The sequence below is a fragment of the Triturus cristatus genome, chromosome 4_2 (genome assembly GCF_964204655.1).
Source record: "Triturus cristatus chromosome 4_2, aTriCri1.1, whole genome shotgun sequence".
Classification (NCBI taxonomy): domain Eukaryota; kingdom Metazoa; phylum Chordata; class Amphibia; order Caudata; family Salamandridae; genus Triturus; species Triturus cristatus.
The window spans coordinates 817,347,311-817,368,049 of NC_140586.1; the positions used below are offsets into that span (position 1 = coordinate 817,347,311).

The window sequence follows — 20,739 nt, forward strand, 5'->3', positions numbered from 1 at the left end:
TAGGACCATCAGGTCAAAGGCCAATCTTCCTCCCATCTGCAGAGAAAATAATCCATTACGGGTGCAGTGCTTTCTCTTGCATTATCTAAGGTGAAAGTGGCAGTTCCCGCTCACTTGCTGTATTGAGGGAGTCGCAGGTGTCCTATGTGTCAAACCAATGCTACTTTCAAAGAAGTAATGATTTCTCAGGAGAAAGGTCAAGCCTTGAAGTGGCCAACTTCTGACATTTCCCACGGTATGGTAGGCTCTGCATGGGTGGATGCACTTGTTGCTGTACAGGTTTTTTTATTTTCAATTTTTTTTATAGAATTTATCGTTCATAATAACATAAGCAGGGCAATTATAACACAGGTAAGAAAGAAAAAGCAATATAAAACCAGGACCAATATAGGGGATTTCCTATTCAGTTCGTATTTAGTGTTGGAGCTGATAAGTAATTTAGAGTGAAAACGCCTGTATTCATTGGACAACATCTTGTAATTGAGAAGAGGGTGAGTGATGTATCCCTAGTGTATGCATTGGAAAACAAGGACTTCTTGAGAAACTGTAAGCTCCGCCAGTACTGGATATTCTAAACTGCGCCACTGGAATTGTGCAATTGTGCAGCTGCTGCAATTTTCGCACAATTGAAGATTTGTCGCACAATTTATCTGCCGCATAATCTGCAGATTTTAACAAATGTTTCGAGCTCAAACGGTTTAGAAGTTAGTAAATATGCAGCGACCCTTGTTAGAGCGCTGTGGAAGGTCCTTTGCAAAGGTTGACGTGTCTCCTTTTTGTAGCTTATTGCTTTATTTGTGGGGTAAACTGGTACTAATGTCTCATTTTGTAACCCCCCCTGTTACATATGTTGTTACTTGGTAGGCTTTAATTACAGCCTCCCAGTCTTATTTTGTTAAATGGCGTGTCCTGCCTGCAGCAGCAGGCAGGACAAAGCTATCGCAACATGTTTTTAAAATTTTTTTATAGCATGGCACGCCACTCTGATACAGTGGCGGCTGACTTTGCTTTATTTGCTGCACCGAATGCGGCCGCATTTTTATTTTATTTTTTCCTTTCCATGTCTTCACTTTTTTATTGTTTACAGCAGTTACTACGGAAGCTGGCGCAGTTACTGCTCTGTGATGAGTAGGACTTTTCTCAGAAAAGTGTTGTAGTATTTAAAATTTTCATCATAAACTTACATAGGTTTTCATTTTCGAAAATTATGGGCTTTTTCTACTCCAATAATGTAACTAAATACCACCATGTTGCTATGTAAATCGAGCCCTCTGTGCGCCAAATGGGACTTGTGATCTAATGGCTGCCCGAGTCAGAGAGGAATCTTTTTCCTCCCTTCACTCTGACCTCCCGAGCGGAAGATGACAATCTCCTGAAAGGTGAATATATTAGCAACTTCCGGATGGAGTGTAACTGGGAGGAGGGCTGGAGCCAGACTTACCACAAAGATAGGGGTGGGTGGCGGGGCGCGGGGTGTATCACCGTGGGGTTTCAGATCCTAGAGGAAAAGCAGGCCCTCCACAAGATTAAGGTAGGAGCCGGGGTGAGGCGAATCTGGAGTCACCATGTGTACAGCAGGACTGAGGAGTACTCCTTTTTTTTTTTTTTTTTTTTTTTTTTCTTTTTTTTCTCGACTTCCATGTCTTACAATATTCGCAGATTTTTCCACCTTTTTTGGTTTTTTTCTTTCCCTATTTATTTCCTTTTAGCCCTTTCCTGCTCCCTTCTCACTTTCGCTCGTTCCTTTTTTACAGTTTTCTTCCTTCTGCCTTTCCAAGTTTTCTTTCCTACTTCCATTCATTGTTCTACATGTCACATAATGCACAATGTTATTCTAAGCATCCCAGACTGTTACCCATGACATGGAGCTACTTGTCATTACCCACTCCCAACCGAAGCGCCTCTATAGGAAAATTGGGGAAGGTGAGTATTTCCATTCTTAACTTGCAAAGGCCCAAACCCCCCACACTCTTCCTTTTTTTTATGAATTCAAATGTTGCTTATTCTCAACATTGCCTATCCAGATACTCTTCATGATTTATAATTTCTCCCCTAAGTCTGCCATAGTGTTAGCATATGGGCACGTTCCCATGTCTGTAAACTACACTTTTGACCGCATTAAGCGCATTTGAGCAGAGTACTGTTCACGAGGGTCAACTCGGTGTACACAAGTAGCTTTAATTTATGTAAGATAGCTCAGGTTGCTCCGTGTGCTTGCTGCAGATTGCTGTTGCCTGTACACCACCATTAGAACCTGACTCAGTCTTTCACGCTTCACAGATCGATAAAATAAACTTGTGCCATGCAGTTTGTTATAGTTCAGAGTAGTACCGCGCTTTGACACACTGGTTTTGTTTTTAAGTTGTCCACCACGTCTTCAGAGAGTCAGGGAAACTTTGTTTAACATGCTTGCATGTAGCATTTGCACAGCTCTGCGGAAAGGGCCAGAGTAAGTTTGTTTGCCTGGACAGCATTACCACCTCCTTCTCTGTGCTACAAGGGGTCACAGCCGTGTGGGTCTGTGTTAACTCATAATCCATGCTGTGTCCTTGCAGCCGGAAGGGTGTAAGGCGCCCTGGCAAGTAATGACAGTCGGTGGCTCTCCCTTTCTCATCTGTAGATGCATGCGAGGGAAAGGTAGCAATGTATGAATGAAAAAACACAAAACTGCCAGATGGGAAAAGTACCTGCCCAGAGGCTCACTAACATACCAGGACTTACTTTCTTTCAAACACTACATTCTCGAACTTTCACTTGCAGCTTCGATGCTGCATCTCCCCCATCTACAAAGCAAGGAAATGGTGCAGTACCAGAGGCTGTTACTAGGTGTCCCTGTGGAGTTGAAACCAGACCTCTATTAGTCACATAAGGTACTGCACCCACAGGGACACCTATAACAGCCTCTGGTACTGCACCCTTTCCTTGCTTCGTGCATTTGCTTTTCTTACTTCTGCTACTGCCGAGATAGTTTTATAGAAAGAAAACCGAATTTGCAATGCCAATAGTTCCAACTTTCACTAATGCGAGACCTATTGCATTGCAAATGCTTGTTACTGTTTTCTACTGATAAATACTGTCCGAAAACCATCTAGTTCCTGTCTGTATTTACTTTTAAATATAGATAAATACAGTAAACAGTTTTTCTTTCGGCCGATTTTTCACAACTGTCGATCAGAAGTGCTAGGTCAATAGCTGTGCAGCTAAACAAAGGAAATTACAAATATTTAAATTGCCCTATTGAAGCTTAAATAACTGCAGCAGTACAGCTGTTTAAGTTGTGCTACAATGCATATGGTTTCAATTAACTGCATTATACTGTAAATGGCTTAACCTCTTGAGTGCCCAGGATGAGCTGGTCTCGTCATGGGCCGCGGTTGCGCTGTGCCCATGACGAGACCAGCTCGTCATAAACCCCGCCCGCTAATACAACGGCCGGCACAGGGCGGGGAAAGGGGCGGGCACTCAAGGGGTTAAACCCATCCAACATTCAAACAAAGAAAAATTTGTTGGTAAATTTATTGTGGAAATATACCCATTGCAGGTAAAAAAAAAATCACCGAACGCAAAATATTTATGGTTGAATACAAATAAAATTAGCAAGAAAATAAAATGGATAAATACACACAATTGTAAAAGAAATACTCTAAAACCGGGAGTCTTAGTTTTAATGTCCGTATATATTAATCCATATTTTATTTTTTGGCCGTTTTATTGGTATTTATCCATATTTATTTTGTGTTTTGTGAATAAATGAAGTTGTAAAGTTGTTTATTTCAACCTTTAACTGATAAACATGCCCTCATACTTTGATGCCTGTCGTGTTTTAGCAAGTTAAGCAGACGAATATAATTATATACTCACTGGTAAATGTTAGCATTATGTTGATATATGCTATTATTTAAGGAAATTTCATCCTGTGTTTTAACTGCATGCTGTGCTTCTTAGCTGTTTTCCTCAAAATCCTGAAAAAGCATGGAGTCACTTAAAAGGAGCCCAATTTTCTGTATTTTTCCGCTTTAAAAATCAAAATGCAGACAGAAAACATATTGCTTTCTATTTGTATTTGTCTGTAAATATCAGTAAAAACATACAACTATGAGCCTTAGGGCCTTCTTATGAGTTTGCAGGTGCCGGACCGCCCCTCTTCTGCACCGCCAAACCCATGTTTGAACTGCCCGTCAGATAAGGAGTTTTCTCCTATATGGCGGGCGGTTCTTTGGCCTTCCCACGGCGTTGCCTATGAAATGGGCACCGCAATGGGAACTTCAAAATCCATACCAGCATGGACTGCTGCAGTTCATGCCGTGCAGGTACTGGGGTGCATGCCCACAGGGTGGGCACAACATGTGCCCCCCACCCCCGCTTGCATTCCATGACCCAAAGGTACAAGGGGGCCCTGTAGGGGCTCCCATTGCTTCCTCACTGCCAAACGTTTCATGACAGTCACACTGCCAGGTAAAGTGTGGCGTGAGGAAACTCATAATATGCTTGGCATGCTGCAGTAGCCCGCAAAGCATACTGCGGCCTCAAGACCGCTGCACCAGCGCCAAGGATCTTAGATCCCTGGCGGTTGCAGTGGTCCCTGGGCGGCCTAACTGCCCTGGTCCTAATAAGGCGGTTGCAGGAACACCCCCGTGAGTCTGGTGATCAGTGGACCACCAGACTTGTTATAAGCCCCTTTGTCCTAACACAGTGTAGTTAGCATGTGGGTTGACCGGGAGGACGACTAAGTAATTGGCGCTGCATGCTGCTGTACTGTCTGGGTTATTTCGGTATGGTCCGGTATCCATAAGCTCTCTGCTGATATTGTTTGGATCACACCTTAACTTTGTATCTTCTCACTTTTGGTAAGGAGGTCACACTTTTCAGATGTTTCGTTGGTATTGAGTGTTAACATTGTATCTTTATTGCCTCCACTCATAAGAAGACCATTTCTTTCATATGGTCCCTAAAATGAACTGTTGTAATGAGATCTTTTGCAGGCATTAAAAGTACTTTATTTCTGTAAGACATGTGCCCTGGGTAAGCCCCTCTACTAGGCCTAGTGCAGTATTCAATTGACCACTCAATACTCTGTGCCTGTACTTTCCAGTGTGATGAGTGGAGTCGTGTAAGGTGACATACTGGCATGACTGAGTATAACTAAATATGTAAAGGGACCCTTTAAATATGGCTAGGTGGGCAGCTCCTTTCTTAGTGCTGTAAGTGATGCTAAGTAAACCAAATGCCTAGCGGAACTTTCCCGCAATACAAATCTGCATTTCTGTGCAACCCACACGTATTTTTGTGGTTTAGCATTACTTTAAGAGCATCCAGCCTGTGTTAACTTGACCTTTGTCTGAGAAATTTCTTAAATCTCGTCTAGATGAGTGAACCACTCAAAAGATAGAGATTTGTTAAAAAACCAATGACTTCAGTCTTCATGTGTACATTGTCAACAAGCCGCCTAATGCTGCTTCCCCCTCCAAGCTGCCTGCGCCTGGTTTGTCGTGCCCTAGTGCTGCATCTCACAGGCTGGTGCCAGCATTGGCAGGTTCGGCTGGACTTCTCGAAGGGCAGTGCTGCTGCTCTTAGCGAAGAAACAAAATGTGTTTTAGATCGAATAGGGATTATGTTGAAATCACTCCTTGCGCTTCATTGCGGTATTCGAGTTGAATGTACTTTTTTCCCTGCAGGGTATAGTTAAGAATTTCACTTATTTTAGAGTTGTGTTGGAGAAATTTGCTGGAACTAAGTTTGAAATCATTAAATGCTTTGGTTGAGTCTTGTGGCTATTGTTGTTGTCTTCCGAAGATGCCGCCTATATTCTCTGCTCCGCTTGCATTTCAGCATGGCCACCTCTTAACGCAGTTTATTCCATCCATGCATGCTCTGCCACACGACTTCCGGTGCGCCAGATTGCACTCCACATCCCTATTAATAATTCGCGTTGGTTAACTTGCCAGGCTCTGTGCGTTAACTGTTGATAAAACTGTGGTGCCATGGTGCGGGGCAATAGTAGTGGCCTGAAACCACATCTAGAGGCGGAGTTGTCATCAGGAGTTGGCTTACCGTTCAAGCCAGGTTTTTAGTCTGAATTGACTGCCTGGTTCTCCAAGTTCCTCCCTGAAATCCTCCAGTACTTATCTCCGCAATCCCTCCACAGCACTGAGCTACTACGATCAGAGACATGAACCTTAAAAAAAGAAGAAAAAAAAAAGAAAAATTAGACCGCTCCTGTTTCAGTTCTTCTGTGTTTGTGTCCCAGAGTCCGGAACGCTTTACCTGTGTGTTCCTGACTCGGTGCCAGGTTCCTGACTCGGTGCCAGGTTCCTGACTCGGTGCCAGGTTCCTGACTCGGTGCCAGGTTCCTGACTCGGTGCCATGTTCACTACTTTTAAGAAAGACTTGAAGTGGATCCCCCAGTTCTGCTCATGTTGAATGAAGATGTATCCTGGCCCCTCGTTTCATGTCCCTCTTCACTAATCGAACTATATGGTTCTACTTGACCACTTGCCCCTGTTTTCCTCTTGGTTAAGTTTTGATAAACAAGTGCCTTATACATCTTAATAGCTGTATGTTGGGAATGGGTGAAGTTTAACATTTCATCCAGTCTGACGTAGCCTGGAAACTTAACCCTTCATGAAGGTGGGAGGCTTTTCCAGGCTCCTTTGAGTTGTGTCCTGACCTTCACTTGCTTTAGAAAAGGCCCAGGAGCAGGCAGCAGCACTGGGGGCTGCGCGGTCCCTTCGTGTTGTAGGGCTAGGAGCAGCACACTGGTGGCTCATCAGGAGTGGGATCGACTTGGAGCGGGGAGCCGGTAAGGTAACCGGACATGGCAGCTAGGTTTATGCACGACTCCGAAAGCAGTAGACTCGGGGGGCGGGGGGGGGGGGGGGTGGAAGTGCAGAGCATTGAGTATACACTCTTCTGCACAAGTAACCAGTGTAAGAGGTGTGAAGGTGCTCAAATATGTTCCCCTTTCTTTGCCGTGTCTAATCTTGTTGAATTATGGACCATTGATAATTAGGCCAACGCTGCGAACCTCGCTTTGACAGATTACTGGAATTGTTTACACCGCTCGAAAATCCAGCAACCAGTCCGGTAAATATGAGAAACCACACATAGTATGTGTGCCGGCTTCTTAGGGTTGCCTTTCACGATTAACCATCACGTGAAACTTCCTCCTCAATGGACTTTTGGCTGGGGAACTTTTCTGTCATTTCTGCTTTCTGACCAGTTTTCCTTCCTCATCTTCGCTGTCTGAACCGGATAGTTGGTTCATGTGTTTGTGGTCGATGTTTGTACTGGAAACAGTGACACAGAAGAGGGAGGTTGACTCTCCGGTTAAAAAAACCAGTTCTGCTTTCTTAGGACCGACCATGTATAGAGATTTTTTTATTTCTTTTTGAATCGTGGCTTGCATCAGTGCGCCATCTTGTGGTATAACAAGGGCTTGCAACTTTTTTTCAATCCAACGGAGTTGGGTTTTAACACTCGCTAAGAAGTCTTTTTTTTTAAGTTTAAGTTCCATACTTTTCTTAACTGAAATATAATTAATTTAATTCAGAGCTCTTCACAGTCAGTCTTAAAAAATAAATAAAAAATAACGGTGATAACTTCTGTTGAGCGAGTGCAGTTCTTTTTGAGGTTTACATAATCATTGCATACAATACAACATAGATTGGGCTTTGGTGCAGCTCGTTGCTCATGATTAGATGGCTGTCTTGTCTATCTTAGCACTTTATTGGATACATTCTCTCCCTATATATTTTTTTTTTGTTGTTGCATATTTATATAGCGCAAACTCGACCCGAAGATATTGGAGCACTTTACATAGCACCGCATTCACATTACACATTCAGGCACGGGGAGATTAAGTGATTTGTCCAGAATCACAGGATGTGGACGCGACATCGAGGCTCGAACTCTGGTTTCCAGCACCAAAGTCGGCAGCGTAGCCGAAGGACTGTTTGTCCTGCCCGTTGTACATTTTTTTTACCATTCACTTTTGATTGGCGGAATTGTATCCTTCCACCAAGATGAAACAGAACTATTTTTTCAGGTTCATTACTCATTTAGCAATCCATGTGAGTGCTTGTCCTGCTACTCTCTCTGGCTCTTTCATAGTGTGCTCTCGACCTTTTCTCCACTAATCTTTTTCTTCCCACTCTTCCTCCCAGTATCTCTCTCTTCCCGCCCCCTCTCTCTCTCCCTCTCTCGCTCTCTCTCCCCCTCTCTCCCTTCTTTCCAGGTGCCCTGGTGATGGCTTGGTGATGCCTCAATGGTGCCCTGGGGTACCTAATTTACTGCCCTTGCTCACCTTCCCTTTCCCACCACATCTCTATCCTGCCACCATGTCCTGCTCCATGCTTGCCGTTGCTATCGGCTTTCCTATTGGCAGATAATTGAATATAAAAAAAAGCACTAGCATTAGCAAAATCAACAGCAGTGACAGGCCATCTTGATACTGTGCGATGTGATGCAACGCAGAGGCCATCTTGAAATATGAAAACATTTCCTAGACTTTCAAGATGGCCAGTGCTTTGCTTTATAACATATTGCATCATGCAGTGTGGGAGGCATCTTCAAAGTATAAGAAATGTGTTTTTAAAATCGCTGGTCTCCACTGGTGTCTTTGCTGTTGCATTTGAAAGCATTCTGCATTGCCACAGTCTATAATGTGCTGCAGTGGAAAGCGTACTCAAATTTATTTTACCACATGTAATAACCTAATATCATTTGGCTCATTGCCTATTCTTCGTTTCAATGCCTTTTATCAATTACCCACCCTTTTCATGAAACTCAGTCCTCCGACGGATCTTTTTTGTTGAGCTGATAAAGTTTAGGGGCCAGATGTACGACCCTAAATTGCCGTCGCAAACGGGCAATCTGCCTGTTTGCAACCGCAATTTAGGAGATGGCCATGTACAAACCTCATTTTGTGAATCAGTAAATTTTTCCGAATCGCAAAATGAGGTTTGCGACTCGCTATTAGGAAGTGGCGTGCCAAGGGCGTCCCTTCCTAATAGCGACTCATTTGTCTTTATGAATGTTTTGCGACCATAATTGCAGTCTCAAGACTCTCGCAATTTACCACATTCTCCAAGTAGGTGGTAATCCATTCGCAAATGGGAAGGGGTCACCAGGGAGTCCCTTCACCTTTGTGAATGGGTCAAAAAATATTTTTCAAATGCATCCCTTTTTCCTTTAAGGAAACTGGTTGCATTAAAAAAACAAAAACTGCTTGATTTAAAAGCAGTCACCGACATGGTGGTCTGCTGACTCCAGCAGGCCACCATCCCTGTGAGCGCTAGCCATTCCTAGTGGGGTCGCAATTTGCACCTGCCTCATTAATATTGAGGCATGCAATTTGCGACCCCATTAGGAATCGCAAACAGTGTCTGAGACACTGTAGTACATCCCCAATTTGTGAATTGCAAATTGCGAGTCGCAAATGCGACACAATTTGCAAGTTGCAAATTGGGGAGTCGTACATCTGGCCCTAGAATACTTGGAGGATGCAGGCAATTATCCTATGAGGACCCTGAATAGATATTGCTAACCTGACAATGACCGTCACAATTTAATAATTACAACTTTCTTTAGACACTCTGTAGATTCCTTGGGATAATAAGTATGAACCAAAGAATGAGACAAAATCGATAAAGATAATTCAGGGAAAACGTATATCTATTGCCTCTGATTACATAGGCAGATCAGAAACACATTTAATTGTTGATTTATTGGTAGATTTGTTAATGCAAGTAATCACACAGTTTAGCACAGATCAACTGTAGCGAGAACTATTCAGCCTATGAAGAATATGGGAAAAGATACAGATTTCATTTAGTAATCATACCAACCAAGCAAGGCAGTTTGCTTTAGGCCTGTCCTCCGATAACTCAGTCCAAGTTCAAGCTGTAGCACCGCATGCCACAGCAGGAGTCAGATAACCCCTCAGCCGACAGATTATTTTCCCACACACCTTTGCCAAACCACAGGATTAGAGGTCGCAGAGTCTTTCATCAAAGTAAAAGGAAACTGATATAGAGAAAATGATAATAGAGAGTCAAACTGACAGCATGCTAGCCAGGAAAAATAAAAATGACAGCCAGCCCCTGTCTCCTACTTGAGGGAGCAATTATACTACAATTGTTAGAGGTTTACACCCCTTAACATATCAATTCCATCAGTCCATGGGGTTTTCATTGGTCACTCATGATGGGCTGTTGTGGGGTGATCAGTAAATCATACAATTCCAGATGAGTTGAGTAGTCCTATTTTGTAAATCTCATTAATATTCATTTACTCCAGTTAGTTAACATTTCGTCACTTCCTTAGAAGTAGGAGGTACTTGTATTTGTCCATAGTCAGTCCGTTCCCAGGCGACTTTCCTGGAGTTTGCAACATTATTTGCTACAATCCGATCGAATATGCTTCTAGTGAGAAATAAATTGTCAACCAGAACAGAAGCCAGAACAGAAGCTAAGTGTAAAGGAAAGCATTTGAGGCCTACAAGACATTTTTTAGCGGAATCATTCACGTTAATATTAATTGAAAGAAAAATCATACATTTGCATCTTCATTTTTAATCTTCATTAATTCAGTTATGACTTATTTCACAAAGTTGCATGTCAGTATTAGGTGGTACTAAAAAAAAAAAAATTCAGCCTCATCGTTTGACACTTTATCTTGCAAGCAAAATTGTAACGTGACACTTTTCAGTGCATGTATTATTTTTCGTAAATGTTAGAAAGGCTCAAGATCGCACTATTGTCAATTCACTTCAAGAAGCAATTTTAGCATTTCACTAATCCTATAATCCTATGCATGTATTTCTTCCTTCTTCAATGCACATTTAAATGTTATCACAAACTCTTACATTATTTTTCATTTTCTTCACAACTGGTAAATGCATCTATGTGAAATTCTAATTTTTCTCTGTTTAAATTTTCGTTTAATCATCTCATAAACTCTGCATGCTTTTACGATGCAGTATGTGATCTCACGTTTTCAACTTAGCAGGTTATCATGTCTCATTAGGTAATATTTGTCTTAATGATCTTTTTTCAGATGGAAAGTGATAAAGACAGATGGTTGCTAACATCTACGCTCCATCAAGGGACCTCCTCAAAGCATTGACATAGCGAGACCAATTGGATTTATCAATACTTGTTACCAACATTCGATTTGTTTAAGCTTTCAGGGGGCCCAGAACTCTTTGTACTGGTCCTTCAATTCTTATCATATGAATTCACAAAGCCTTTAATAAGCTTTTCGTCAATTGACAAAGCATCTCCGGATTTCACTAGTCTTGGAAATATATGACCATTGCTGATTTCTAACCAGCAGCGGCTCCTCCACTAAGACGAAGGAGTAACACCCCACTGCTTTAAGAGGAGTGCAGAGAAAAAATAATTATAACGGGAAGTTATTACAATTGTATTTTTCCATTCCTAGGTGAGGGAAGGGGTGGGGCTGGCCAGAGAAGGGGCCTGGGGGAGGAGTGGTTAGCACGCTCTAAGTGCCCATGACTGTTTGGGCGGCTGTCTTGGGCCAGCCAAACAGTTATGCACACTTTGCATGTTCCCTACCAGGCTGCTTTACACAGCCTGGTGGGGAACATGCACAGGCTCCCTGTCCCCAACTTTGTGCCGAATCACGGCGCCCAGACCAATCACAATGCTGTATTGCGGCATTGTGATTGGCTTTGGGAGACTGGGTGCCTCCTGCGACGGAGGAGAGAGGCGGCGGTTGGTAATGCAGTTAATTTTTTTTTTTTCTTTTCTTTTCTTCTACTCCCACCTCCCCCTGCCACCGTTCCTACCAGCCACCACTATTTCTTGCTAACTTCTGAGATTGTACGTGTTCACTGCATTTTGCATGGTCACGACTGCCTCCATTTAATCATAAATTCAATTTTCATTAGTAATGGTCTCAGCGAGCTGTACAGATTAACACGTTGAATACTGGTAATGGCTTTCTTTCTTAGTGTCCTATGAGTACTTCAAAACACTGGGAGATTTGTCATTGTGATTTGTGGTCTCTGAGCCGTTTGTTGGTCTGTTAGGTTAGGTCCCCTCTCCACGTCGTGTACTCTGGTTCTTGCTCTTTGAATGTCCATGTACCCTGTGAATGTAAAACTCCCCAGTAAAAGGTGGGCAGATTCTGCTTTTACTGCCCTTTTTTCCATTGACGAGTTTCTGATCAAATGACCGGTTAACAAACCTATGATGTTGGAAGGTTTTTTACTGCTTTCAAGTATAAGTGAAACAAAGTAAACACATTTTTCTACTCCCAAAGGAGTGCAGCTTCACTAGTGTATCCTGAAACTCAGTGGTTCTGTAAACCCGCTTGCTAATTTCAACTAGAATGCAAACATTCCGCAGATTGAGGACCGTGTTGCTAGCTTTGGATTTATAATGGCAAAATCTAAATATTTCTCGGTGATAACTACTCCCAGGCATGGGTAGGAATTGTTGCTCTTGCATGGTGGTGTTGCGATTCTTTTTTTAGTTACTTTCTAGTATATAATGGGAATGCTGGTGCACAATGTGATGATTTTTCTTTGTGAATTCTCTCTTTGTAGGTTCTTGACGGAAACCTCCCCATTTATGTGGGCAAACCTTGGAATTGGCTTATCCATCTCCCTCTCTGTGGTTGGAGCCGCATGGTAAGTGAATCCTCAGCTCTCCCTGTTCTGTATGTGGCCTTGCTACACTCTGCTGTCTTTGTCAGTACTTGTTCGCCTCCCTGAACCATTTAATCGCGTAAGCAACAGTCTCCGCATTGATGCACATTTTTTATGCACGCCTGCGCGGAAAGATTCTGTTGTCAGTTACTTTGATAGCCACCTTTTTTCATTTGCTTTCTTTTCGTTTTTGATTGCTTTTACGTGTGATTTTACTCCCTCCCACCTTTAGGTTTCACAATTCTTTGCTCTACTTGGTAGAGGGGGCAAGGGATAAAAATGAAACAATGGAGCTCAAGCAGTCCGAAAACAAATGTCTTCTTTCCTTTCTGCTTTATGTTAATAAAAAGCTTTATACTTGGTGTGTTTAGCTGATTTTTCTCATAATGTATTTTTTTTTAATATGTTGGTAGTTCAGCCTTTTTGTTAATACTGCACAGAGATCATAAAGATGCAAACCACTTTGAAAATGGTTTATTTGCCGAATTGGCTAAACAGTCCTAGGTTGCTGGTTCATATCTTGTCAGGAAAACACAGTACATATTCTGCACGCAAAAAAAGGAACAAGGGGTGATCATGATGAACTCGCATCTTTGCTCGGCAAAACAGCTATGCTGTGGTCATTGACTCTTGGGCACATCCATCATTTCCCTCCCTCGGACACATTGGGGCATACGTTTGGAAAGAGAATAATTCTGTATTGATTAAATCAAAAAACTCTTCATATGCAACATCCACCTCTTCATTTCATAAACTATATTTCTATACTACCACATAAATTGCAGAGGACATAATACAATGATAGTGTATATCACAAATGAGCCAAGGTGTATGTGTATGAGATATACAACCATATTTTAAAAAATAATTAGACAATTATAAATGGAAACAAGGGAGAAAGTGTCCAGCATGATGTGCACCCCAAACTGCCAGTTTCCTGTCCTGTGTTGCATAAATATAAAGAACAGAAAATGAAACACTAGAAACAATGTACAGTTACACTATTGCCAATAGAGAATTCATTTATTGTGGAATTTCACAACATTATTTCTTAATGTTATAGATTGTGAATTTTCGTACAATTTATGTAAATTGTATCCTATTTCAAATGTTAATATAAAATGTGACCATTCAAGCCCCAGCCAATGTGTTTTGCAGCACACATTCCACTTTTTCCAGGCCGAATTGAAGTAAAGAGGAAACCTGGACAAAGCACATCATTGTACAGGTGATTAGTTGTAAACTATTGCAACATTACCTATTGCACAATTTCCCATCGCTTTAGCTACTATGTTCTGCTATATAAAACAAAGTTTTGTCACAGATTTATATATTTAAACTGATCTTGCAAAGACACAGATAAAATGTGTCAGATACTCCCATCAATTAACATGCCCTAGAGCAAGGATGAACCGAACCATCAGTTAACTTGTGCAGATATCAAGCTTCGTGTAAAGCAACGTTTTTGTACAGTCAGATGAGAGTTTTGAATATGCGATTTCACAAGAGAGTAACTACATAAATAGTATTGGATCAAATTGATTTAGATGCTCCACCACCATCCGTTATCTTCATTGATGATACATTTGCGAAGGTGGCAAGTGAGTCCTATATTTTTTTTATCGAAAAAACAGCTAATTTAGGCATTAATCTCAAATATCATCATAAAGATAGGAAAAACATATTAATACTTAAACTCTTAGTAAAGAAGAAATTCACCATAAATCTAGTAGTCAACATAAACCTGCAAGGAAGTGACAGTGTGGCACCTGAACATCAAACAGACCACCATAATTGCTCACAGAATGTATAATCAAACCTTTAAGGTAATAATCCAAATTAAGATTTCTTATCTAATATGTTCCTATTTTCGTTTTTGTATTGAGCATTTTTTTTGTTGAAGAGCAAATCGCCAAATTGTCTTTTAATGCTTCTCATCGTTGACTTTCTAAAGTATATAGGCGATGCAAGACACTGCAGAAAGGTATAGAAACAATACTCCAATGTCACTTTCAGTACATTCCTACAAGCCTGGCAACATTTAACTTGAATTGAATTTTTCTGCCTTAGTCAAATATGGTTGTCTCAGCACTCCATAGTTACGAATCACATTGTTTATTCGTTCACAGACTACTGCTTAAAGCACAAGTATATTTTCAAACAATGAAGACCCGTGATGCAGTCTCTTTGTCAATAAAATGAACTTTAAGACCTCAAAGTTTAAGCAAAAGGACAATGTGATCCTAAATTGCATTTCATTAAAATCTAATCCTTTTTCCATCAGTCCTATATGGTTTAGTGGAAGAGACCATAGTCCTGACTTTCCTCTTGCCTGTTGGACTTGGCGCTTTGGGGATGTTGTGCCACTTTGGCAGTAGTTACCAATGTATTTTAATATTATTCCAACTTCTCTGTCAACCATTTATGCCAGCACCATTCAGAATCTTTTACAATCCTATTGGGCCGATAGGATGAATACTTTGGCAATTGCACTGCCAACCTCTGACCCTAGGTTGACATTATTAGTTTCAAGGAGTGCTGGTAGCAGATCACACTAGGTAACACGCTTGGAAGTTGTCTGCCTCACACAACTGCCTACATACGCCATAATATTGGACTGTTGGCTAGCATTAATTGTAACAAGCAGTTCAGAGAGACCCCGTAGGGTCGATTGTGTCAATGGTCGATAATTTATTATAGGGTAATGGTTGATAATTAGGTTATATTATCAGTAATAGAAAGATACAATTTGCCCCTTATCCCTAGGGGAATGGGGGTTGCAAAGGTTATCCTTAATATGGTTGTTAAACCTTACTCCAGTCAAAGCTGAAAAGTGTCATGAAAACTTTCTTTTGAATTGAAAATGTAATTTGCCTCTATACAATAGAGGAAGGGGTTTAGTGTAGGTCTTATATTTTGACTTTTGACTAGGGGAGCTAGGTTCACACTTGCAGTAAAATTGCCCCAAAGACTCCTTATTGCCTATATTGGCATACATGTTTTTTGGCTTTTTATTGAAAAATGTTTTTCCACAAAGTTTCTCCTTGAAATCACTGAAGGAGAGGTATAGATAATCGCCTCCAGGCTTCTTCTGCTGTCTACATGGAGGAAGTCGGAGTTTGCCCGACCTCAGTTTATAGCTACCATTCCTACTATGTTAGTACCAGTTAGTGCTAGATATTATTAATTGAAATATATGTACTACCACCAAGTTGATGAACGAGCCGTAGTAAAACAGCCATGAGTTCTGGCTGTCCGCCTTTGGCCTGTTGGGCCGTCTTTGATGAGGTGACGCCCATAGTCATAAAAGTGTGGTGCATGGGGTTAGGAGGGTACGAGTGGTCAGTAGATCTACCACATGGCTGAAACTAATCTGCCCCTCTCACAAATGATCTCCCGAAGCGCTTTCCTCCACTTAAGTGCACAGTGCGGACACAATTTTAAGTCGCAGTAAAAACCGGATCCGCCTCATGTCAACTGGCAATAGTTCCATTTGATAGGGATGGCTAAACTCTTTTAATATGGCTTTGGTTTTCAATGCACCTTCTTTTAGAAGTTGAACAGTAGCATGACTTAAGACATTGTCTCTGTTCTCTCCTTCTCTAAAGGTTCACATTCAATGAGAGAAAGGCCAGTTTGAGCCACTCAGGATTCTAGAACATCATGAATTGCTGGACAGTTCATAATTCGTATTTTTTTTCCCCAGATTTGGACTGACACTGTACTGGCATTGCTTTAAGGTGATTTATAGGTCACAGCAGATAAAGAGCTTTACTTGCTCCTCACCGTGGATCTGTGTGCTTCTTACACTATGGTGGACTTCAAACTAATCCTTAATCGGTTGTGAACAGAAGCCACTATTTCTATTCCTGACCTCTGAGTTCACTTGGTCCTAGTTGTTTGAATTGGAGAATGTGTCAAGCGTGCACCTTTTCAATCTTCTGAGGCTGCGCTAAAATGTGGGGTTCATCAGCTTTCGTTTGTTCTCCCTGATTATGTTTTTTACTTAAATTATTTTTCCAGATCCTAAGACAATGGAGACTGTAATTTCATTCTTATGCTGATGACTTGTTTTACGCTCCATCACCAAGTATGGATGAATTGGCTGCATTGATGAACATCAGCAGCCCCAAACTGATTAAGTCCAAAGCATATTGGGTTCCAGCTACATAGATTGATTTGCTGCTATTACCCCTTGTTAGCACCCTCTGGACCCCATCCATTTGTTCTACATTATCACTCTGTTTGCTGATGGAGCACTCAAAGGTGTTATTACAGCAACTTTTATATAGTTCTTGAGTCCTCTGCTGAATTCCAGCAGCAAGGACGCAGTGCGGTGGTGGTGAGATAGGGCATTCAAGGATTTTGCTGCGATGAGATAGATGGAGCATCCTCCACTGTTGCTGTGGCTGATGTGAGGGGCGTGTGCGAGTCGGAGCGTAGGGATCTGGAGGGAAGGTGAAAGTTCAGTCGGTGGTTAATGTAGGCTGGTCCCAGGTTGTGAAGTGCCTTGAAGTTGTGCCTTAGTAACTTGAACTGGCATCTCTTCTGAATGGGGAGCGAGTGGAACTTCTGGAGGTGGTGGCTGATGTAGGACCATTTGGGGAAGTCCAGAATGAGTCTGACCACTGAGTTCTGTATTGTTTGCAGTCTCTTGAGGAGGTGAGAGGTGATTTCGGAGTAGTGAGTTCCAGTAGTCCAGTCGGCTGATGACAAGGACTTGTGTGATGGTTTGTGTGGTGTGATGGGGAGCTATTTGAAGGTCGTGCGCACCATGCGGAGGGTGAGGAAGCAGGCGGACGCAACTGTGTTGAGCTGTCTCCTCATGGTGAGCTTGCTGTCCAGGATGATGCCAACGTTGCGTGCGTGGTCGGTCAGGGCGGGTGCGTACCCAAACTCTGGCTTTTTGGGGCCCACAGTTGCCAGTAGTTTGGTCTGTTTTTATTTTGCCCGAGGCAGCTAAAGCAGCTCTTCTCACACATCGACATCTAGTATAATGGGGTGACCCAGTGCCCCTCAGTATCTGGGTGTATAAGAATGTGGAGAATTTTGATTCTGTCGGGTACAGAATTGATTCTTGGTTTACTCAATACTAACAATAATAATCAATGAAAAGGAAAAAGAAGAAAAGACAAAGACCATGAATCAAAAAACACACCAAAATTAAATCAATCAAAATCTGTATTTAAGTATAAATCCAGATCTTCTTTTACATTTTATTGTGTTTAGATAACATTAGAAGGCTGTCAAGGTTCATGAACATACAATTTATTCCAACAACGCAAGTGATATGGTGGAAAAAAAAGTGCGAAATGTGAAAAGATATACAGGGCTGTACGAATTGTTGACACTGGTCATTCAAAGGACTTCCATCCCTAGGTACATAAAGCTCCACACATCTTACGATTTTAAATTTCCATTTCACGTGGGGCGGAGAGAGTAGGGTCCGGATTATCACAAGCACGTCGACGTTTCAACCCAAAAAGGAGCTTTTCAGTTCCAAAGCGGTGTTGGAGAGCTACAGAACTATGCTGTCCCTTTGATGTGAATTGGTACCATCAGTCACCTTTCTTTGAGTCCAACCCACAGTGGACCAACCCCCGAAGACCTCCTTTCATTAATTCTGGCTGTCCCTTGTATCGCCTTGCACTGAGGAAGACCTGCTGTGCCCATTAGTCAATCACGCACCTCTTTGGGTCGAAACGTCGACGTGCTTGCGATAATCCTGACCCATCTCTCTCTTTCCGCCCCACGTGAACTGGAAATTTAAAATCCCAAGCTGTGCGGAGCCTTATGTACCTAGGGATGGAAGTCTGCTGTTACCCTACTCTGAGCCAACAAAGTAACTGGGGGAGCTTTGGAATGCACTGTGGGTGATGGATGCCGTGCATAGAGGTGACCAGTTGTGGTGGGGGAGTGGATGAGCCCATGTCTGAAGGTCAGTTACTTGCAGTGAAAGCCTAGCTGACCGGAAATCCTGAAAGACTTGTATATGTGGAATCCACTGAGAGCGACATTGCATAAAGAAACCAAAAGGAGCTACCTTTTCCCCTCTTCATTGGCTTAAGTGGTCTCTGATGCAAGAACTTGGTAAGACTGTGCTCAAGGTTGAGACTTGGTAGGAGGGCGGGGGGGGGGGGGGGGGGGTTTGTGTTTTTGCCACATAATTTACTCCACTTCTCTGCATAATTTATTCCTCAAAGCGACATTCTACATAGGGCTGACAATGGGACCGTTCTGCAGTTTCATTGGATGATGTCATGATGAAATTCATATTTCGCAGGGTACCGTGATTTCTTTCTCTCTCCATGTTTCACAAGAAATCGTGAAACTAGGAGAGAAAAAAAAATCAAGGTCCAATTTTGAATTAATACCTCAGTATACAGGGCTCGACAAATCCACTCGCCCGCTACTATAGCAAAACCTACATGAGAAAAATGATCAGTTGCCTCACAGCTTGCATGATACAGTGATTTGGCACTGGGGACAAATTGCCTCCTTGCATCCCACATTCGCATAAAGACCTCACTTTAGTCTTCACCTCTTTTGTGTCATGGCCTCTCCCCACCATCCATAAGGGTAATAAATAGCTTATTACACTGAGCTTCTACATGTATTGTATATATCTGATATCTCTTCATCCGTACATTTCTGTGGTTAGTTTGACAGAGCTGTGCCGTGTTACATGTTTGTGCTTGGATCTTTCATCTTTTCTAATATGATTGTTATGTCTATTGCATTTATAAAGTTTGAGACTCTTTTGTTCTTCCCTGTGTAAAGACCGCAAAATAGAGTTGCTTGTGAAAACATTAAAAACAATAATAATGTTAAATTGTGTAGCCCTATTTTCTGTTTTATATCCCCTTCATACCTCTTGATATTTACCCAAAGACCAATCTTTCCTTGGGTAAATATTTCTCTGCTCTCAATGACTTTCATTGCAGCTTGTATTGCAAAATGTTGGTCCATCTTTTTATGTCTTGCTTTATCCAATACCATTTGAATATACAAAAAAATGAATATATGTATGTAACAATTATACATACTTATAGCGCCAGCCAGCCTTCTTCACCCATTGGTTTGTTGTCATTCACATTTTTTCACCAAAGTAGTTCCCTTCAGAACCAGTGGCGATGTGGCAAAATGTACTTTGTGAGGTCAAAAAATGTTTTTGCTTTTAGCCAATGTTTATTTTTTATTTTGGCGAGAGCCCAGTAGCTCTCCAGACCATAGTCTGCAGTTGCCAGTCTAATCAGAGGTATCTAGTTTTTTTTATATTTAGAAACCACTGTGAGGCTGAAAGAAAGGACCAGTACTTCTGAGGGGCTACATGTAGGGACTTCCATTGTTTGAATATGTAAAATTCAGTAGTCGCGTGGCTTGCACGTGCTTATTTTTCAACTGACTTTCCCTTTTAAAAGAGCTCATAAACATGTGGTCATTTTAAGCAGAACACTTCAAGGTTTGTAAACTGATGTTTACATATTGGACCGCTGGCCTTTATGCGTGCAGCAGTTTCTGGGCCGTTTGTTTGGGAATGGTGCTAGTGCATGGACTGTAGGGTTTCCTGTTGGCAAGGTAGCCCAGATCCTTTTTGCTGTTCATTGTATGCACCTAGATTAACAAGCTTTTGAGTTACTTGGAGGGGGGGCATTAATATATAAATGCATTGTCAATGATATATTAAATTTATCTGGATGTTAATACATTTTAAATTGAAATTCTTCATAGTTAACTAGATGTTTGTAATGCTTGATTTGCTATAGTTAATTACTAATAGGGCAAGGTTAGTCCACTCGCCAAATAGTAAAACCTGGTCCGGCATTCAAAATGACCATAAATAAAACTTTGATTGAAATTCAATACATGAACATGTACCCCATGCATAATGGAGAATATCTCACTGGATTCAAGAATTCAACAAGCATGGCCCCAGTTGCTTTCCAGTTCGGTGGTGACTTATGTTAGAGTAACAGCATGGATCTTTGCTGAAAATCCTGCCACCTTTCTGCATTTACCAGAGTTCGTTATGATACATAGCTAGAAAGATAAAAAAAAGACCTCTT

At 41.7% G+C, this 20,739-nt stretch overlaps 1 protein-coding gene across 1 annotated transcript in view; it reads left to right on the forward strand.

The window, feature by feature from the left end:
• Positions 1-20,739, forward strand: part of ATP6V0B (ATPase H+ transporting V0 subunit b) — a 124,339-nt gene that overhangs the window by 41,901 nt on the left and 61,699 nt on the right. The window contains exon 3 of the mRNA XM_085602768.1: positions 12,572-12,655. Within this exon, the coding sequence (XP_085458894.1) occupies positions 12,572-12,655 (84 nt within the window). The remainder of the gene's footprint in view (positions 1-12,571; positions 12,656-20,739) is intronic.